This window comes from Passer montanus, unplaced genomic scaffold (assembly GCF_014805655.1).
Source record: "Passer montanus isolate IOZ18808 unplaced genomic scaffold, ASM1480565v1 scaffold1, whole genome shotgun sequence".
In the NCBI taxonomy this organism is placed as follows: Eukaryota; Metazoa; Chordata; class Aves; order Passeriformes; family Passeridae; genus Passer; species Passer montanus.
The window spans coordinates 9,411,614-9,430,866 of NW_024356504.1; the positions used below are offsets into that span (position 1 = coordinate 9,411,614).

Genomic DNA, 19,253 nt, shown 5'->3' on the forward strand with positions numbered 1-19,253 from the left:
ATTGCTGCAGTCACAAAGATACTAAAAGACTCCATAACTTTGTATCAATTGCCCTTGTTCTAAGATTATTTTTATACATAACCATATCACATATACAATTTCTTCAGATATTAAGGCCTCGAAATTTTGGGCTGCTTCTTAATAGCCATTTGGTTTTAAATCAAACACTACCATTTAGACATAAAATATGTGTTTTTTCAGGTAAAGTTTTGCTTTCCAAAATAATTCAATTTGAAGTCCCCACCCATATGGTAAAATGTTCTTTGAATGTAATGGAAACAGGATCAAAATACAAAATACAACTACTTGAATGCAAGATTTACAACAATATATAATATTATCAAAGTTTATTGAAGTAATGACTGCTTTTCAATATAGGTTGTATATCATTAAAGTATACTTTGAAAGATTTTCTACAAACACCAGTACTACATTTGCACCACAGTTACTTTAACAGTCAGCTGCTGAAACAACAGCTGAGAGGACAGCTCATTTGACTTTTTCCATTTATAGAAAACAGCACAGAGGTTTTATCTCACTAGAAAACGTAACAGCTGTGTCTTCCTTTAAACAATAAATGACTCATTTCTCTGTAACACATAACATCATAAAAGGTCTAATGACTCACACACTGAAGCTATTTGCATGTGCCCTGTTTTCTAGATCATTGCTTTAAAAAGTGCTCTAGCAAAAACAAACAAACAACAACTGTAAAAGGATATCTGGACTACAATTAAATATTTGGAATAATACATGCTGAACATTTAGCAAAATTATGATATACGAAAGCTATTATTTGGAACAGAACTGCTTTTGCTGAAAGCTATCAATAACACAGCCAATATGCCTACATACAAAGTGTTCTCTTTATGATGGTATTTCTGTGTTGCAAATCATTAAACAAGTTATGGAAATGTAATTCAAACACAATCATTATGGGAAAGTACATCACTCTGTATAAATACATGAATACTTGAAACTGAGCATCAAACTGCATACCCCACACTGCCCTGTCTCAGGCAGTGGTCTCCATGTGCAGAAAAGAAGAGACTTCTTCTGACATAGTGCTGTGTAAAATGGCAAGCAGTGCCTGGTCCTGGCAGCCAAAGGGCAATACACAAACAAAGAAGCCATGAAGTTATTAAAAAAATGGTGGCTACCTGCCATAAAATGGTGTCTGAAACACCATGGTCCAATCTGTGTTGTCAGGGCAGGGAGAAAGAGGCCAGTCCTGAAAAGAGCGGAGGTTACCAGCGTGTCAAACGGCTCTAGAGCCCAGGTGCCCCAGTGTGACAGGCACAGCCGTGCCCGGCACGGGGCCTGCAGGGGGCAGCGCCTCCCGCACAGCGGCTCTCGCCCGTGCTTACACAGGCGACACAGGAAATGCCCAGCTCTAAAGCATACAAGGTTTCTGAGTAACCGTGCTTTTATGACATAGCCTGAGGGCTTGTTATATAATATTTGCCTGCTCTTTAGCTTTGGCGTGTTCTTTCTCTGCTACTCTGATATTTCTAAATGATCTTCTACAGATCTAAATGCAGCAAGAACCGAGTTTTTCCCTGCTTAGGAAACAAACATGTGCCAATCTAAATCAGGTCATTACTTCCCAGAGTCCCTGGAGTGTGAATCCATCCTTTAGCTTCTCTATTGCAAGTCCCAGTTCTTCTGAAAAAACAGGCTCCCGATCATGTTGCTTTTTGAATATGTGACATATAAGAGAAAATAAAATAAAACAGAAGGCACTTTTTAGTTCCATTATCCCATTTTATCAACAGGAATTTTATAATATGAAAAAGTATCTCCTTACCTTGTTTTCATCAGCAAAGTAAGCCTGCAAAGGAAAACAAAAAAGAACCATGAAAACAGAAGTCTAAAAACCACATCTGCTAATAATTCCTTGGGGTCAAAACTGTATTGAGTAGGTCTTCCACAAGAATCCAGTCTATATGGGTTTTACTTCTATGTTAAAATAATTTACAAAAGGGTTCAAAGAGAATTTTCTGTTTTGGATTATAGATTAGATACCACTGGATTATGGTATTTTTCATTAAATACCAACCTCTGAAATTTCCATCATAATAAACACAGACTTTTTAAATAGCAACATTTTTGTATTATCTTTGTTACACTGACAAACACTTTATAGGGAATATTAATATGAAGACAAACTGACAGCATCCTGGTATCTTTTTGCCTCATGTGCAGCAGCTTTTACTATTCAACATCAAAAACTAGCTTAAAATGTATAATATCAAAATTCAGTTGACATCATACTCCATCTAAGAAAAGAACACAGAGTAACAGAACAACTCCATAAACAGAGATGTGGGAAAGAGATACCATCTTTCCTATTCTGTGTGGGTGGAAATTGAGGCTCAAACTCCTAGGAATATCAGATCTCTGAAAATATCCACACTCTAGAAATCTCTGGATCAGCAGGTTCTAGATCTTATTTACCAAAAAGACCCCAGTCTTGCTTCAGCTGTCCCTGTGGTGAGGGTCAGCAAAGAAAGTGCTTTCCTGCAGCATCAAGGATTGTGGAATATTGGTGGGCAGCTGCTCCTCGGGTCCTGGGCAACCTGTGTCTCTACAGCAACAACTTTCTAACCATTTTCAGCTTCCAGTTTTTGTTTGAGAATATACAAAGCACAGTTATTTAGTTCAGGTGACAAAGGCACCAATAGAACAAACAGATCTGCATTTAAGGAGAAGGTATGTCTTCAAATATGCTGAAGACTGAATAAAAATGTGCAAAAAGGAAAAGACATAAGCCAAAAAGCTAGGAAAGAGGGAAAGGAAAAAACAAGAGCTTATCTGTGTTAGTAAGAGGCTGCAAAATTAAAAGGAGTGGAAATAACATTCCTGCTAGGCCTGTTAATTTATCAAATTTCAGAGATTGGTCAATGCATCAGAGCTACTACTTGAAAACATGTGCCACCTACCCTTGCAGTCAATCACGGAACCGAGTGTTACTGGTTTGCACAATAAGTTTGGAAATTTGTTGAAAGAGGGTCAATCAAGCAACCTAATTCATTTTAAAGTAAGTTTTCCAAAATACTGGGAGACATAATAATGTAAAATTATTGCTGCCTTTCTAAAAGTATTCCAAGTTTGAATCTTAGATAAATGTTGAGCATATAGATATCACCACCTATTCATCTGTTTTAAGAGAAGGTGAATTATTGTTTCAACATAATGTATCCGATTATATTGTAGTGCTGATTGCCAAGCCACTCCCAATTTTAATATGTTGAGAAACCACATACAATTATTTGTTTTAACATCTACTACTATTTATTTTGAGTAAGTCTGTTCTTAAATAAAAAATTCATATACAGAATAAATTCCTGTAATAATCAAGATGTTTAATAAAAGGCATGTTGATGTGTTTTAAATATAGAAAGTGCAGTTGCAGCTTATCTTTAACAGAGGATTACAGCTGTACATTGCTTAAATCTGAATAATCAAACAAGAATGATTCTGTTTTTCTGGTTTTTTTTTGTGGAGCCACTTACCACAAAGGCATCTCTATGTTCATCAGGTTCTATTTCCACATCATCTGGAACCTGCTCCACTGTTAGATCTTCAAGGGGTTGAGGCTGCAAATTGTAACACTGTAGTAAGTAAATTTACATATCTAATAAGTTTAATATATTTTTATTATTGTTAACACAGTATTATATTTAATTTAAAATAAATAAATTGAGTACCTTTTCTTCCATTTCATAATCCACTCCAAATATAGGATTAGCTGAATAAACTTTGTGAAGTGAATTAATCTCTTTCACTGCCTCCTGTAGTTTCTCTACAGGGTCGATTTTAAAACCAAGTACATATCCTCCACTCTATATAACAGAGAAAAAAGACAATATCTGTTTATTAGTGTTGTTTTTTAAACCTATTTTTCTCCTTGATAATGATTTTCAGTTTAATTATAGTAATTTTCAGCTTGCTGAGAAAACTTGAATCATGGGTGAAATAAAAACAATGACAATGCTTCTCTATGAGGTAGGTAAGCTTTTAACCATTAGCCCATTATATAAAAGGGGAACAAACTCCTTATACAGAAAAACACAAGCAAACAAGGGTGGGACAAATTCAGAAGTGTATTAATGATTTATTCCCAGCCCCTCAACAAATGTTGAGTCTGTTAGGTCTTGAGGATGTCATTAAAGAAGCTTTCAGATACACAGAAATAATGAAAAATATTTAAAAGAGTAGTCTTAATTAAGTACAGACTTAATTAGATCCCAAAGATAATCTGTCAGAAGACAGTGTATTTGACAGTTACAAGTTAATCATGCTGGCCTATTGTTGCTTAGAGAAACTGTAACTCCCAACAGCCACATTGACCATAACAGACACTTAAAGCAGTGCAAAGAGAACTTTCTAAAAGTTTTCAAAATGCCACACAGAAGAAATGCTCTATGTAACTTAAAAGTAAACCCATGACATTTCAGAATTAGAGAAATATTGTATATAAAGATATTGCTAGAGAAATATTGTATATATGTATAATAAACACATAATTAATAGAAAAAGGCTTTTAAAGCTTCTTACCTGCTGAGAACTCTCTATCACAAGTGCCAAGCCAAACTTTGAGTCTCTCATTTTTATTGAACGCTAATGATAAAGAGGTATAACACTGTTAAAAATTTTCTAATTACTGGATAAAAATCTCATTGTTTCAATTTGTTCTTTTACAGTGTAATAATTACAATTACAGACTCTGGAAGCTTGGCTACCAGCATTCCCTCCCATTTACCATTACAAATCTGAACCCCAGAAACCTCAGGGAAAAGTGTTTTATTAGAAGTGATAACAATGGTAACAGTAAATTTCTGAACATCAGCTTCACAGATCATTAATCCCAGTTTATGTACGTGCCATGAAGCATCAGAGTAAATACTAAAAAGTTTGAAATACAAGCCATTTTCAATACCTGTACCTGCCCAGGAAATCACCCAACTAATCTGGACAGAAAAGAAAATAGACCCTGTCGTTGATGCTAGCAAGACTAAATTCCTCTCTGAATGAAGGATATGAAATAAAACTTTGGTAAGCTGGGAGTTTTAACCAAGGATGTGAGCATATGCTGTTTCATTTTGAAAATGGTTGTGTAAGATACTTACGATTTGTAGATATGGTATGCTGACATTAAAGCTGTCATTCATATTTGCATGCCAAACTATCCTCACATTAGTAATAAAAAATGTTCCCAGATTTCCCTATTAAAGAAAAGTTATGTTAGAATTGCTTTAAGTACAGAGCTTTTTTTCCCAAACATGATGACTACTGCTATCCATTTATCTATAAGCAAGATACAGCTTCCTATTACATTCACTAAAAGTCTGATTCTTCCCTGCCAAACCCAATTGAAATGTTTCTATTGATTGCAAGGAAGCAGGCTTCCAGAACCTGAGTAATGAAAATAGCTGTGAGTGCCTACTACTGCAGCAAAGCTGGATCAAGTCACAGCCCAGCCAGCCTCATGGGAGTACATGAAGCATCTGAGAGCGTTATTAACTGTACAGATCTGGAATTGGCATAAAGCGTAACTATAAAGGCATGTGGGTTAAACTTAGGTAATTGAGGAGATGTGTGTGTGCCAAGGGAATGCAGAGGAAAGAACTTTTTAGCTTGTCAGAGTGGATCATATTTCTATTCTGGATTAAAACTGCACAGACAGAAATATCAGCTCCTGTTTTGTTTCACTGCTCCGGGAAATGCTTGCAACTAGTGCCCTGTAAAATAATAAATGTTTTCTATTTTTATCTTTAAGTTTGTATTTTTTTAAGACACAGAATCCCTGCCAGTATTTTCAATTTTTATTAATCAAAAGACAATATAGTCTTACTACTGTTTAGTCAAAGCTGCATGTAAACATACAAATATTCTGCAGAGCACTTCAGAAACATGGTTTTCTTTCAGTATCATACAGAGCTTTAGGCTCCTAAATATATATTTTTAACAAAAATTGTATATCTAGCTCCTGGAATATTAGCCAGGTCATGTAGAATTCAGGTTACCAAAAGGAGATTTTGTTGTAGTCAGTAGCAAATATATAGGATCAGATTCTCTGCACGCATCAGCTGATGAACAGCATTAAGGGTAATTCCTTGGAGGTTACAAAACTATAGTACAATTGCTAGATGAAAGCTGAAACATTTTAACTTTTCTATAGTCAATGTATTCTATTTCTTTACCTGGTCACTTGATAAATTCCAAACTCCATTGACTTTATCATATATTTGTTCTTGTGGTAACAATCTCAGTTGCTTGTTTTGAATCAATGCACTTCTCAGCTTCAGATCACGATACATTTTGGAAGTCTCATAAGCTCTGCAAAAAATATAAAATATGTATTAGTTCATACATAGTTCTGTTTTTCTGCCATCTTCGCCTTTTGTTTCAGTACAGATATGAAATGCTTATTTTCAGCTTTTCTTATCACCACATTGCACAAAAGTGAGAGTACTATTAAAACTTTTTCAACATAATTAAGTATATTCCAGCTTTCCTTAATGAAATTATCTTTAAACTTAACACAGGTTTTTAATGACTTTTTGATCTCCTGCAGTGTTCATGTCTATACTATTTTTTCTTTTCCCTTAAGACACTCATCACCCAGCCTCTACTGCAAAGCCTGAGTTCTCTGGGTCCCATGATATACATAGCATGGACACTAACAATCATTTATTTTCCAGTGCCAGTTAAATCACAAACATCCAATATATATGACAGCATTCCATAGCTCTTAAATAGACATAACCCATGGTTATGTATTATGCACGCATTCATTCAGATGACTTGTCTTTAGGTGGGAAGCATACAGTGTTTTGTAGTCAATGAAGAGTTCTGACCAGGATTTAACTCTTCATTTCCTTTACATGGTCTGAAATTATAGGAAATTACTGCACACAGAAATTGTATCTAGAAAATGCACACTAAAATTAGCTCCTTTATACTCTTATTTGTTCAGATAGTTTATACACATGAGGTGTATAAATTGTGATCAATAAAGTATAAATACACATTCATTTTTAAGATGTTCAGCTACCTACTAAAATTTGTGATCATTCTCCCCCTTCCTTCCAGAGATTGTTCTCTTTTGGGAAAGTTTTCTGAATGTTGAATATGGGCAGTCATATACTGTGTCTATCAGCAGTTGTAATCCCCCATATTGGAGTCCTTGATCAAACACTATTTTAAGCACACTACCTGTGCACAGCAATAACTGAAGTGAAGAGTCTGGGACTTCCAGGAACAACATTGGTAAATATGAACTCAAACCGAGTATTGTTACATTTGGTCAATATATACAGAGCTTCTGTCTGCCCTCGTAATTTCTGTAAGGAAAAAATGAAATTTTACATTTTGTCAAAATAGTAGCTTGATTGTACAAATCATAAAGAATTTTCAGATATTGTCTAAGATAGTGTTTATAGAGGTGTAATCCTGATTCTACCACTAATCCACTGCTGTCTTCAACTGAACTTATTTTTCTTTTTGACCAACTAGCAGTTCCATCAACATGAAAACTAATGCAGCCTGCCTGCTCTACATCTGCAATATCATGACTGAAACTGTATTTTTGGTTTTGTTACCATATGATTGCCCAGGAAATCTACTTCATCTTCCTGCTAGTTCTTTGTGGCAGGTCAAACAAACAGCTTCCCAGTTGCAAGCAATTCCATTCAGGCTATGTATTTGAGAGCTCTCCACTTTTAAAACAAAACTTTTATTACTATTTATTACTATTCTTTACTGTTCTTGCAAGTAAACTTTCAGATTATTGTTGATATAGTGCAGTAAGTATAAGAAACTAATTACAGCTTCTTTTATTATTTTAAAAAGTATTTTTTGGAACTTACTGAGTTGGCAGTTCTTGTAGTTATATTTATAACACAGTTGTAACCGACAGCTTGAAAGTCAAGGGAGAAAAAAACATTGTTTTTAGAACAAGAAAAAATAACAGTCAAAATTACAAAATATATTACTGGATTTTTTAGTGCAGCTTTGGATGGTATGTATGAGAATTACACCTTGTGGTTAATACCCTGGGTCCTCATCACAACCCTGAAGACTAATTTAAGCTAGAAAGGATCTTGGAAGGTTCTTTGGTCAAGTGCTGGTCTCAAATCAGGACCAACTCTGGCTGCTCAGTGTACCAACCAATCCAGTAAGTATTTCCACAGAAGGGAATTTCACACTGAGCACTGGAAATAATTCATGTACAAAGTAACTGCATCCTGCTCCTGGTTCAGCTCTTTGAATTAAATATGAGCAAACCTCTCACTGCTCATACAGTTTAAACTCATACAGTTAAAATGAATTTATTCAGAGTTTACAATTCTTAAACTGGAAAGGCAGGTACTTGTGGGGAATAAATACAGAAATGCAGAATGTGAATAAACAGGTGGCAACAAGAGCTACAAGTAAAGCAATGTATGATGAAGCTCAAACTTCTTCTAAAAAAGCACATGAATCAGATGGCATTATGGTATTATACATCGGCCAAATGAAAAACATGCCTCAAGAAATTAATGAATTTAATTTATTTTCTGATAAATTAACACAGAATATTGAATATTACTATTTTGCTATGAATTATCATTGCATTCCTACATTATAAAGAGATTCATTAGTAACAAGTTTATTTCAGACTTTCCAGAGCAACACAGCCATACTTCAGTATTCTGTACTGAAATCTATACTTTGTGAAGGAATAGCAAGCCACCAGAAAGGAAACAAAAGGTAATACTTACAGAGGTTGACTCTGGGCAACGACAGTGAGCGCCAAATGATCCGCAAATTTGTCACAAGCAGTTTGCCTGGAGATAAAGAGTGTAGCTATTTTTAATCTAAATAAATTCCATTAAATGAAATATTCTGAAATAACAGGATATTCATTTCCCTTCATTTCCCTTGAGAAGAAAAAGAAGACAAGCACAGAAAAATCACTAAAGCACTAAATACTTAAATGCTTAAAATGCTAGCAGAGAAAATTCAACAAGGAAGAAATTAAAGAACCTCTAATAAATACCAGCATTCCTCAAAATCAAACCAAGAGCAGTTATTGATTCCAATCCAGATGCTTATAAAAAAAATGTAGACACAATTAGTGCAGAACTGCTCTGGGGAGGAGAAGGGAAGGCAGTGAGTTAACTATCACAGCAGTACTCATGAAAAACCTCACCCCTTTGCCATATGCTAATTTATTCCACTCTGGACCCTGGAGAGCAGCACGTCCAACCCCCCTGAAGGGCCATGCAGCATGCTGGCAGCTTCAGCCCCTGCCCACTAGGTATTCCTTACTGATTCAGTTAAAAACAGGGTGGGACAAGCTAAGCATTAAAGAGGATTACAGCAGAACAGCACCACACTGTTTATAAATGGATTATTCCCACCAGGCTTTCAATTCTAAGCAAATTCTGAGACAGGAATCATGTTCCTACAACTTTAAAAAAACATTCCAAGGCAGATTTGAGAAATAAGCAGGATCTCTTCTGTGCAACAGAGCACTGATACAGAGTTCAATGGGAACCTGACAGGGCTTTCATAAATCTACACAGGTTAAAGAGCAGAAAGTTTACAATTTCCCTGAATATGCAGTTACCTCTGTCTCCATTGTTTCCTTTGGTATCTTCAACAGACTCTAAGCAGTCTATAAGGACCTCTCCAGGTCTCATTTTCATTTGTCTAAAAAAAAGGGCAAATAATATGATTTATCTTCCAAAAATAAGGTCATTTTTATTTCCCTGCTTCACTTTCCTCTGTTTTCTGCTCAGTACATCATGTAATGAAAAATCCACACATGCACACATACATACAAATCAACTTTACATACCTGAAATTGTCACTACATCTCATGGATGAAAAATATTAATATGTTTACTACTAAATTATAACTAAACAATAAATATAAATATATTATGTAGAAAGTGTGACCATGAAACCTATACTCCAAAATAAGGATAAATTGTGTGGAAAATGGAGGAAAAAGAAAAAAAAAACAAAAAAACCCATTTGCATTAATGTAATTTTTAGGGGATAGAGTTTTTTGCCTCTTTATGTAAATTCAGGTCATAAGGAGTGGAGCTAGGCTCAGGAAAGAAGAGATGCCAGCAAAGGAAATATCAGATGTATAAGGATATGTGAAATGCTCTGCTAAATTCCCACAAAGGGTGTGGTTTGGTTTTTCGTTTGTTTGGTTTTTTGTGGTGAAGTCTTCTATTTATCTGTTTATATTATTATTTTGCTTTATTTAACTGATCTAACCACTTAATTACATAACAACCAATGCAGCGTGAATTTTTGTTGTACTTTAGTCGTGATGTCAAAAGCAGCCAAAACTCTGCATGTATAGCACGACAGAAACAAAAAGTATTATTAAAACACGAATTTGGTGAAATACTGCAGGGCCGCCGCCCCGCTCCCTGCGGGGGATGCCAAGCCCTGGTAACAGGAGTGGCCCCGTCCCCGCAGACACACGCCTTCAGTTTGGCTGTACTTCTCAGGGCTAGAAAAAGCTCAGCTGAGAAAAGTACACACCCTTCCCTCAATCCTCCAGTGTCCAATCTTTTCTTTTATCCTCTTTTTATAGCTTGGAAACGGCGCGCGGACCCCACGCCGCAAGCTCTGCCCGCCCCGCTCCGCCCCGCCAGGCGAAGTCGCTCTTCCCCCGCCGCCGCCACACGGGGGCGCTCCCGGCCCACGCTGGGGCCCTCCCGCTGCCGGTCGGCCTCAGCGTGCGGAGGCAGAGCCCAAGCGCCCGCCTGCCGGCGTCGGGCGGGCCCCAGAGCGCCGCTGTGAGGGCAGGACCGGGTCGGGACACGGCCACGGACACTCACTGCGGGGAGATGTCGAAGCGGACATCCCTGTCCTCCCACAGCACGTCCAGCACCCCGCTCATGGCCGCCACCCGTCCCGCCGAGTCCGCGCGCCGCCCTGGCAACGGCGTGGGGAGGAGTTGCGGGGGGGTGGGTGGGTGGGGTCTCGCGCTCCCTCGGCGGCCGGGATTGGCTGCGGCGCCGCACGCGGGCAGCGCGAGCGCACTCGCGCCCGCCCTGGCTCCTCCCCCTCAGCCCGGCTGAGGGGCTCTAACGCGAAACCTGAGGGTGACAAGCGGTCTGACAGGTGACAAAACCTGAGGGACCCTGGCGTTCTCGGTAATGCAGCCTGGAGCCCTCGCGATTTGCGGGGCTGAGTGTTTGTTTGGTGGTTTTGGGTTTATTTTAAAATAGATGAGATGTGCCATTTCTAATTTGGAGTTACTTGGAAACTGCATCCAAATTTCAATTGCAGTGCCCTACCACTTTCAAATGTAAAAAATAACACTCCAAATAAGACTCATAAGAAAAAAACTCGTCCTTTGGTAGTTCTTCCCTTACAGCTTATCCGTGGGTTGGCGAGCAGCCTGTTGTACCCGTCTGGAAATTGACACAAGCTGGGTGAAATGAAGCAGCGGGCGGGAAGTGCCCCGGGCCCTCAGGAGAGGGGCTGAGCGTCCTCAAAGCACAAAGGGCGGAGGGTGTCTTAGCTGAGGCCAAACTCCGCTTTTTGTTGATACGCTTGAAGTTACCATTTGCTCAGGGGGAAAAAAACCCAACCAAACAAAAAAAAAACCAACCCAAAAACCAACCAACCAACCAACCAAAAAAAAAAAAAAAACAAAAACAAAAACAAAAACCCAAAAATACCACAACCAAAAAAAAACCCAAAAAATCCCCCCCAAAAAACCCCAAAACCAAACAAACCACGGAAACCCAATAAAAAAAGATTGACGAGTTTCATTACAGGAGTGCATAAGCTGAGATGTTTGGCCTTGTTAAGGGCTGTGGCAGAAATCCAGTTATGTTATCAGAAACACACGACACACTGAATGTCATTTAGCTGTGAGGTAAGTTTTCAGTCCTGTAAATGTACCATTATCCATTTTCTGCCCTGGCAGTAAAACCAAAAATGTTTTATTAGAAATAAGCTTTAAAGTGTATTAAATAACAGGAAATGTGACATATACAAGCAGACACAAGTGTAAAAAGCAATATCACAGAAACAGATAATAAACACAGTGTGCTGTGTTTAATGTTTTAAGCATAAGTTTAAATGTTTAACTAAGGAAGATGAAAATACTAAAATGCAATTAAAAATTAGACTAGGCTTTCAGAAGCCACACATTGGAAAAACCATTTTAGACATGAAATAACCCAACACAGTAATGCCAGTTATTGGTGTATTCACTCATAGAAGTCTGTGGATGTGTTTCAACTGTAATTGTAATGGATCTTGGATAGCTAATAAAAACTGAGGAGAGTTTACTGAAAAAAAGGATGAAATGTACCTGTGATGGGCTTAGGAAAGGTGGGTAAGTGAACAACTCCCTGTCTTGTGACCCAGAGAGCATATAGGTTCTCTGTTGCTTACAAGTTGATGCATTTGATGTATTTATCTGTATTAAGCAGTACTCTGCATCTCATTTGGAAGTTGATGTTTTGTGCTTTAAATAGTAAAATACTATTTGTGAGAATAGTTTCATTTAAAAGAAGTGAAGATTTCATTGCAGAATCCATGCCAAATATTAGATTTCCATAACAAAAGAAGAACTTACATAATGACCAAGGATTGGCTTTCAAAGCAATATATGCAGTTTAAAATAAGATCTAGTTAATGATTGTACAATGGTAGTATTTAAAGATCTAGGTGAAGGAAGGGAAACTGCTATGGCAAATGCTATACTGTCCTTACTATAAGGGAGTAAAAAAGGAAATTTTGTACTCTTGATACTGTTGAAAATTTGCTATTTTGTTGTAATTTCTGTCATATTATAAATGCTAAGAAGTATTTAAGTATGCTTGCATATGTAGACATTTTTTAGTTAGTGGGCATGTGACTTCATAATGTTAGCATTCTCTAAATTACTTTGTTTGATTTTAGATACCATGCTGGATACCTGATAAAAAAAGCCAAACAATCAATAGCTTCAACCTTATAATTTTTAATGTAGAGACTAATTTCTACCTCCAGAAAAAACCACACAAGCCTGTGTACATTCCTGTTCAGACTCAAAGCGGTTTGCATTGCCATGGCAGCCCCCATACCAAAACTGAGCGCAGGCGTTGGCCTGTCCATCGTAATACCATCTGATGGTATAAACGCGGCAGGGCCCCTGCTCCAGCCTTAGCTTGCAGCGCGGGTCCACAGGGCTTTCTGAAATGAAAACAAAAAAAGAGCAATAGAAACCATTCAGTTTGTAAAAGCCAATTGTATTCCATAGATCTTACCTTTAAAACTCTTACTTTGGTGTTTTTTTTTTTTTTTTTTTTTTCTGCTGGTCTTATACAATAGTATAAGATTCACTTTTAGTTCTAAAGATGTTAATATTGAAGACAAGTTATAAGTGCATCTTGGTAGTCAAATAAACTGTTCCTTTACTGGCATGATTCTAGTAATTCCCAGAAATAAAAGTATTATGGCTCCAAATACAAAAAGAGCAAACAATATGAATATGATAATTTAAAAATATATTTTTTTGAAATCTGATTGTGTTCAACCAGTCTTGTGAGCAAACTGAACCTGTAGGCCAAAGAGCTGTAGTAATTATGTACATAAGTTTTAAATTTAAAACTCCTACAGATATGGATTAGAGGACTGTGACATACTAATCTAGTCTCACTTTAATAATACTTAGTCTCACTTTAATAATCTCTAAATGAGATAGAAAACAGTTTTCTGTGAATTTTAATTTTGTGACTATTATTTTGTCTTTTGAAACTGGTATATTGTCACTTTTTTTGAAAAAAACGTTAGTGCCAGAGACTGAATGAGTCATGCCACTGTTCCCAGGAAACATTGGGAACATGTTTCCATCACTCTCTTCTGTTGCTCCCATGATAATACACTATTACTGGAACTGAAAATCCCCCAAATGGTGAACAAAATACATTTGGACATTTCATAATAAAGAATCGACCCTTTAAGCACTCAGCTAATTATTATACTTAAAATGACTAAACACTGTTTTTTCCTTTTCCTTTTGCTCCTCTGAAAGAGAAACACATTCTTTCTGTCCAATTCTGAAATCGCTGTCTTTGATGAAGTCTCCCAGCTCTGTGGACTGCCCCTCCTTGGCTGATGAATGGCCTGCTGACTGCTCCCCCCTCAGTGAGCGTTATGTTCCCTTTTTGATGCCCCTTAGGAGCTCCCTCTCAGGTTGTAGACAGCCTTGCTTTAAGTGGAGAGGTGGGATCTGGGACTTAGGAAGACAAGAACTGCAACTAGATCTGTTATAAAATCCCGAAACGACTTCTCTTCTGCATCACAGACTCACAAAATCTTTGGAGAAGGGAACAAAATTACTCTGATTTAAAGCCTTATTAAAAGTTAGTACCAGGAAAATAGGTAACAAAATGAAAAATTATCTATTACCCACCAGGTCTTGGTGTGGGGTCTGCAGTTGAAAGAGATGATGTCATCACTTTATTGGATGATGGTTGTTTAGATGACAGTAATGGTAACACAGCTGCAGGTGAAAAGAAACAGAATGAGACATTGATTTTTCATCAGCCAAAAATGAAAATGAAGAAATTAATGACAATAGAAATACCTCTGGTGTTTCCTGTTAAGGTTGGCTGTTGTTCTTCATCTTGTTCCTCTTCATAGGTGTCATAGACTACAGGAGGTACATTGGTCTGAAATAAGCATTTGATATTTTTTTCTTTCCAGATACTGTGAAGTGTTTCAAAATGAACAAGCCCTCCATGACTTAGAGATTTTCTAGTGTTTTTCCTTTCCATTTACCCTGACTTCAGCGTTAAGAACCAGAATTTTAACTTCTCCTGGTTGGTTTACCAGGAAAGTTGTCATATGTAAATGTTAGATAAATATTTTTCTTAGTTGAGCTTTACAGAAGTTTATTTATAGGCTTAAAATTATAATCTACAATTGAGTTCAATTACTGTTCTTAGACTTAATTATAACAGTGTAATTGCTTTTTAATATTGTTATGATTCACACTGTGGCACAAATATTACTCTATTAAACAAAGGAATCTGTGTAAGAGTATCAGGAATAAGTTATAGCTATCAGTTAATTGCCTGCATACAACATCACAGCTCTTACTCAGAACAACCAGCTCTGAGCGTACCAAGTTAAAGTACCTGTGCTGCAGAAAATTAAGGGAAATGGTACAAATTACGTTAGGTGGCACAGAAAGAGATATACTTTAAGATTCTGCTCGTTAAAGCCTCCTGAATTTTCATACCGGCGCTAATGGTTGAGGAAGATGGCCAAGACTCAGAGGACTTTCTACTGTAGATACTCCAGGTGTCTGTGCTGAAAGTGATTGTCTGTTAACATTGTTCTTCTGAAGTATGTAATGTAAAGAACTTGGAGATACTGAATGGAAGGATTGCCCACTTATACTTGCACCATTTTCATTATGGTTGTATACTAAGGTGCCATGTTCATCTTCACAAAATTGATTCACTAATTTAGACTCCAGAGCTGTTAAAAAAAAAAAAGAAGTAGAAAACTTATCATACTGAGAAATTCAATTATTGTTAAAATTTAGATTACTTATATATGTCACTAATTCACAGGTAATCCAGATCTCCTTTGGATTGTTTACATGCATCTAAGAAGATTATTCCAGATTCTTTGGAGTATGGACTTTTTGGTCACAAATTTGCCAGCATGTAAGTCCTCTACATGGTAGAAAATACAGTGAACTCACGTTAGGGTGTTCATCTAAGCTTAGTAACAACTACTAGTTGGTAATGGGAAAATAACTGCTTATCTTGCTCCTGTGAATAACCACATGAAAATGGGTTATTTCCCCAGGGGAGTGAACAAGTAGCATTTACAACAATGGGTTTCATTCTGGTTTACAGTCAGATTTTCAGTGCATGAGCACTTACTCATCTTAGAAAACTTGTTTAAGCAGCTGTTTTCCTAGACTGGGTGATTGACATTCCCCCATTGGCATGTTGCCCCATAATGTGACACCATAAACAAAGGGGATCTGTATCTCTAGATTCCTATTACTTTGCAGCATCAAACATATCCACAAAGGTAATGCTCCTCTCCCACCCTGCCCCCTTGTGAGAAGCATCGGATACAAGGCAGAGTAAAACCTCAATGAACGCACCTGAGAGGGTGTTGAAGTCATCGATGAGGTACATGTGCTCTCCGTCTGGGTCTGAAGCAATCAGATTTAGCTCACGCACAAACTCAGCCTGTGTTGGATCTGAAGTATTTACGATTCCTATTGCATACATTTCGATGTTTGCTGCGTGAGCCTCTCGAACAACAAGATCTAGTTTTACAGCTTCTCTCTTGTCTGTTTGGCCATCTGTTAGCACAATTGCTACTTTTCTCACCCCTGCTCGAGCACCAGAAAATCCTTCCTGGGTTGCTTTGCGGATAGCAGTTCCTGTGTAAGTGCCTTCTCCCATGTATTGCATTGTTCTAATTGCTCTCTTGACATCCTGGCGGGTTGGGTACTTGTTGAGACCAAATTCTAGCCGAACTTCTAAACTGTATAACACAAGGCCAATTCTGGTAGCATTTCTGCCTACAGTTACTCTGTCTACTAAAGCAGTTACAAAGTCCTTGATAATCTCAAAATTTTCTGGTCCCACACTCTCAGAACTGTCAATCACAAATACAAGCTCCATAGGAATTTCCTTACATTTAATACTGCAACCTACAAAGGAAAGGGAAAAGAAACCCAGATCACAATGACTTAATTTGGCATGCTTTAGGAAAACAGAAGAATGCAAATGTCATGAAGGAAGTATAGAATTTGAACATAAAGATTTCCTGAGTCCTTACCACATATCTCTTTAATTAATTTAATGATATCTTCTCTCTGGATGTGAAAAAAATTAAATATTAAAATATTTTACAGTTTGCCTCTTTCAAACGAGCTATAATATTGACACTTAACAAAGATTTTGGTTATAATTAATATTTGTGTCCTACAGTAACTTACAAAAATCTTACTGTTTTACTTCCAAACTTCTCCTTGAGTTCCACATTTTACAATGAACTATTTCATATGCATACAAGGATCAATAACTTGACAAACATTAACGTCTCTATCTAAAACAATTAACTCCTGTTATTTTAAAAAATGTTTTGTGATTAATTGATTCTCATTAAAAATGAAAGGCATAAATATTTTAGCATCTGAATAATATAATTTCCCTTTTAAATGTTGTGGGAGCAGAGAAATAGACCCAGCTTTAGGAAGTAGGATTGCTTGTAGTGAGGTGACATATGCCAGAGCACCAATACAGAATGGAATTAGGAGTTGTCAGCCCTGATATACCTGGCCCACTATTACCCAACCTTCATCAGCACAAAACCCCAAAACTGCTGCCTTCAGAGCTGCCTGTTCAGAACAATGATAGCTTCTGTGACATGTGTGACATGTGACATGTGAACAAAGTGTTTCTCAGAGCAATCATTTGTTATATATTTTGAAGTGCAAGACAGGACTCATCTGGCATTGAGTCAGTCTTTCAAATACAACCTTCTGCTACTGCTTCTCAGCTTTCATCATAAACTGTAGTAGTATTTATATTCTCACTGACATATTTTACTGAATTTGACTCAAATGTGGTACAGGCTTAGCAGAAATAGAAATAAGTTCATAGCATGATAGACCATGACAAGTTTGAAGATCTTTGCTCTTTATACTCTTAAATACTTGCAAAAAAACCTTCCTGCAGCAAGTACACACCTGGGTGATCTAACACTAGCTATAAAAGAAAATATAGCAGAAAAATACCCAAAGTCACCAGGAACTTCTAATTCCATTTCAACATAAAGTAAATAAGAAAAAAATCAGAAATCTTTGAGTTGGTTTCTTTCTGTATTATTGCTGAGGCAGCTTCTAATCAGAAAGCTCTTTCCAAAATAATTAAAAGGCTACGTTTCATCTGATAGAGTTGTTTATATCTTGCTGTAATGGGATTTAAAGAATGGAATTTGCTTACTGTTAGGCCTTGGTCTCCCTTTGGTCCGGTTTTGCCCTGTAACAGTGATTGCTAATTAAGCTATTGCAATTAGATAGTAACATTGTAATTCAGAATTAGACTTCATCAATACCTTTATTAGAATAATATTTTTCCAACAGAAAGTTAAACTAGAAAACGTGTGCTTCTGATGCACATGCATTGCCTTGTGCATGTAATACCTGCAACCTCCTAAGGTGGTTTATGGGAAGTGGATGACCTCAAGTCTCCCACTGGGTCACTGATTGTCAGTTGTTTTTCACTGCTGTCCTGGTTTTGGCTGGGATAGAATTCATTTTTTTAGTAGCTGGTTCGGTGCTGTGTTTTGGATTTATTATGGGAATCATGTTGATAACACACTCTTTGTTTTGGATATTAGAAGTGGTGCTTACCCTTAGTCAAGGACTTTTCAGTTTCCCATGCTGTGTCAGTGAGAAGCTGCACAAGGAGCTGGGGCAGCATGGCCAGGACAGCTGGGCTGGGCAGGCCAAAGGGATGTTCCCCAGCATGGGAGGGCACACTCAGTGCAGGAACTGGGGAGTCGGTCGGGAGGGGCCCATCTCTGCTCAGGGATGGGCTGGGCATCCAGCAGTGGGTGGTGAGCAGCCTTAGTGGGCTTCACCTGGCTTTTTTATGATTATGGCTATGATTATCCTTGGTTCAGTTATTAGACTGGTTTATATCCATCCACGAGTCTTCTGCTTGTTTAGTTTGTTTTTTTTTTACTTTTTTTCCCTGATTTTCCTCCCCATCACACCAGTGTTGGGGGGTAGATGATCAAGTGGCTGTGTAGTATTTAGCTGCTGGTTGGGGTTAAACCTGACAACTGCCTTAAGGAAGAAACCACATCCATGTGGGAAGTGGGGTATTAATCAAGTAAGTGTCTTCTTTGTGCTTTTAAAGTTTTTAATAGTTTCAGTTTCTAAAATGTTTCAGATTACATGTAATTAAAGAGAAAGAAGAACACACAACCCAGCTTTGTTTCTGAGTGCTTTACGAAAACATCTGTGATAAACCTGAATTACTCACAGGTTCTCCAGATAGACCAGGGTCACCCACATCACCTTTTTCTCCTTTTTTCCCCTTGTCACCTGTAGCTCCTCGATCTCCCTTTAAAATGGTGGTAAGCAGAAAGAAATTTTAAGTCAGTTTTTGTTACACTTTTCAAATTTCTCTCTCATAGCCTTTGTTGAATGCATATTAAGATTGTGACATGAGTTAGAATTCTTTGTT

General features: G+C 37.4%; 2 protein-coding genes across 2 annotated transcripts in view; both read right to left on the minus strand.

The window, feature by feature from the left end:
- Positions 1-328: 328 nt before the first annotated feature.
- Positions 329-10,978, minus strand: BBS5 (Bardet-Biedl syndrome 5). Its single transcript, XM_039697576.1, has 12 exons — positions 10,854-10,978; positions 9,620-9,702; positions 8,769-8,834; positions 7,875-7,924; positions 7,222-7,349; positions 6,207-6,342; positions 5,133-5,228; positions 4,561-4,623; positions 3,711-3,845; positions 3,516-3,599; positions 1,808-1,831; positions 329-1,693 (listed from the first exon to the last, which is right to left on the minus strand). Exons 1-12 carry the CDS (start codon positions 10,913-10,915, stop codon positions 1,592-1,594), a joined length of 1,029 nt encoding a protein of 342 aa, XP_039553510.1. The 5' UTR covers positions 10,916-10,978; the 3' UTR covers positions 329-1,591.
- Positions 10,979-13,009: 2,031 nt separating this feature from the next.
- LOC120498535 (collagen alpha-1(XXVIII) chain-like) overlaps positions 13,010-19,253 on the minus strand; it is a 33,095-nt gene continuing 26,851 nt past the window's right edge. Inside the window, exons 28-35 of the mRNA XM_039701423.1 lie at positions 19,050-19,130; positions 18,003-18,038; positions 16,834-16,870; positions 16,148-16,705; positions 15,263-15,504; positions 14,606-14,690; positions 14,432-14,521; positions 13,010-13,209 (exon numbers count right to left, since the gene is read on the minus strand). Coding sequence (XP_039557357.1) covers positions 13,010-13,209; positions 14,432-14,521; positions 14,606-14,690; positions 15,263-15,504; positions 16,148-16,705; positions 16,834-16,870; positions 18,003-18,038; positions 19,050-19,130 — 1,329 coding nt within the window. The remainder of the gene's footprint in view (positions 13,210-14,431; positions 14,522-14,605; positions 14,691-15,262; positions 15,505-16,147; positions 16,706-16,833; positions 16,871-18,002; positions 18,039-19,049; positions 19,131-19,253) is intronic.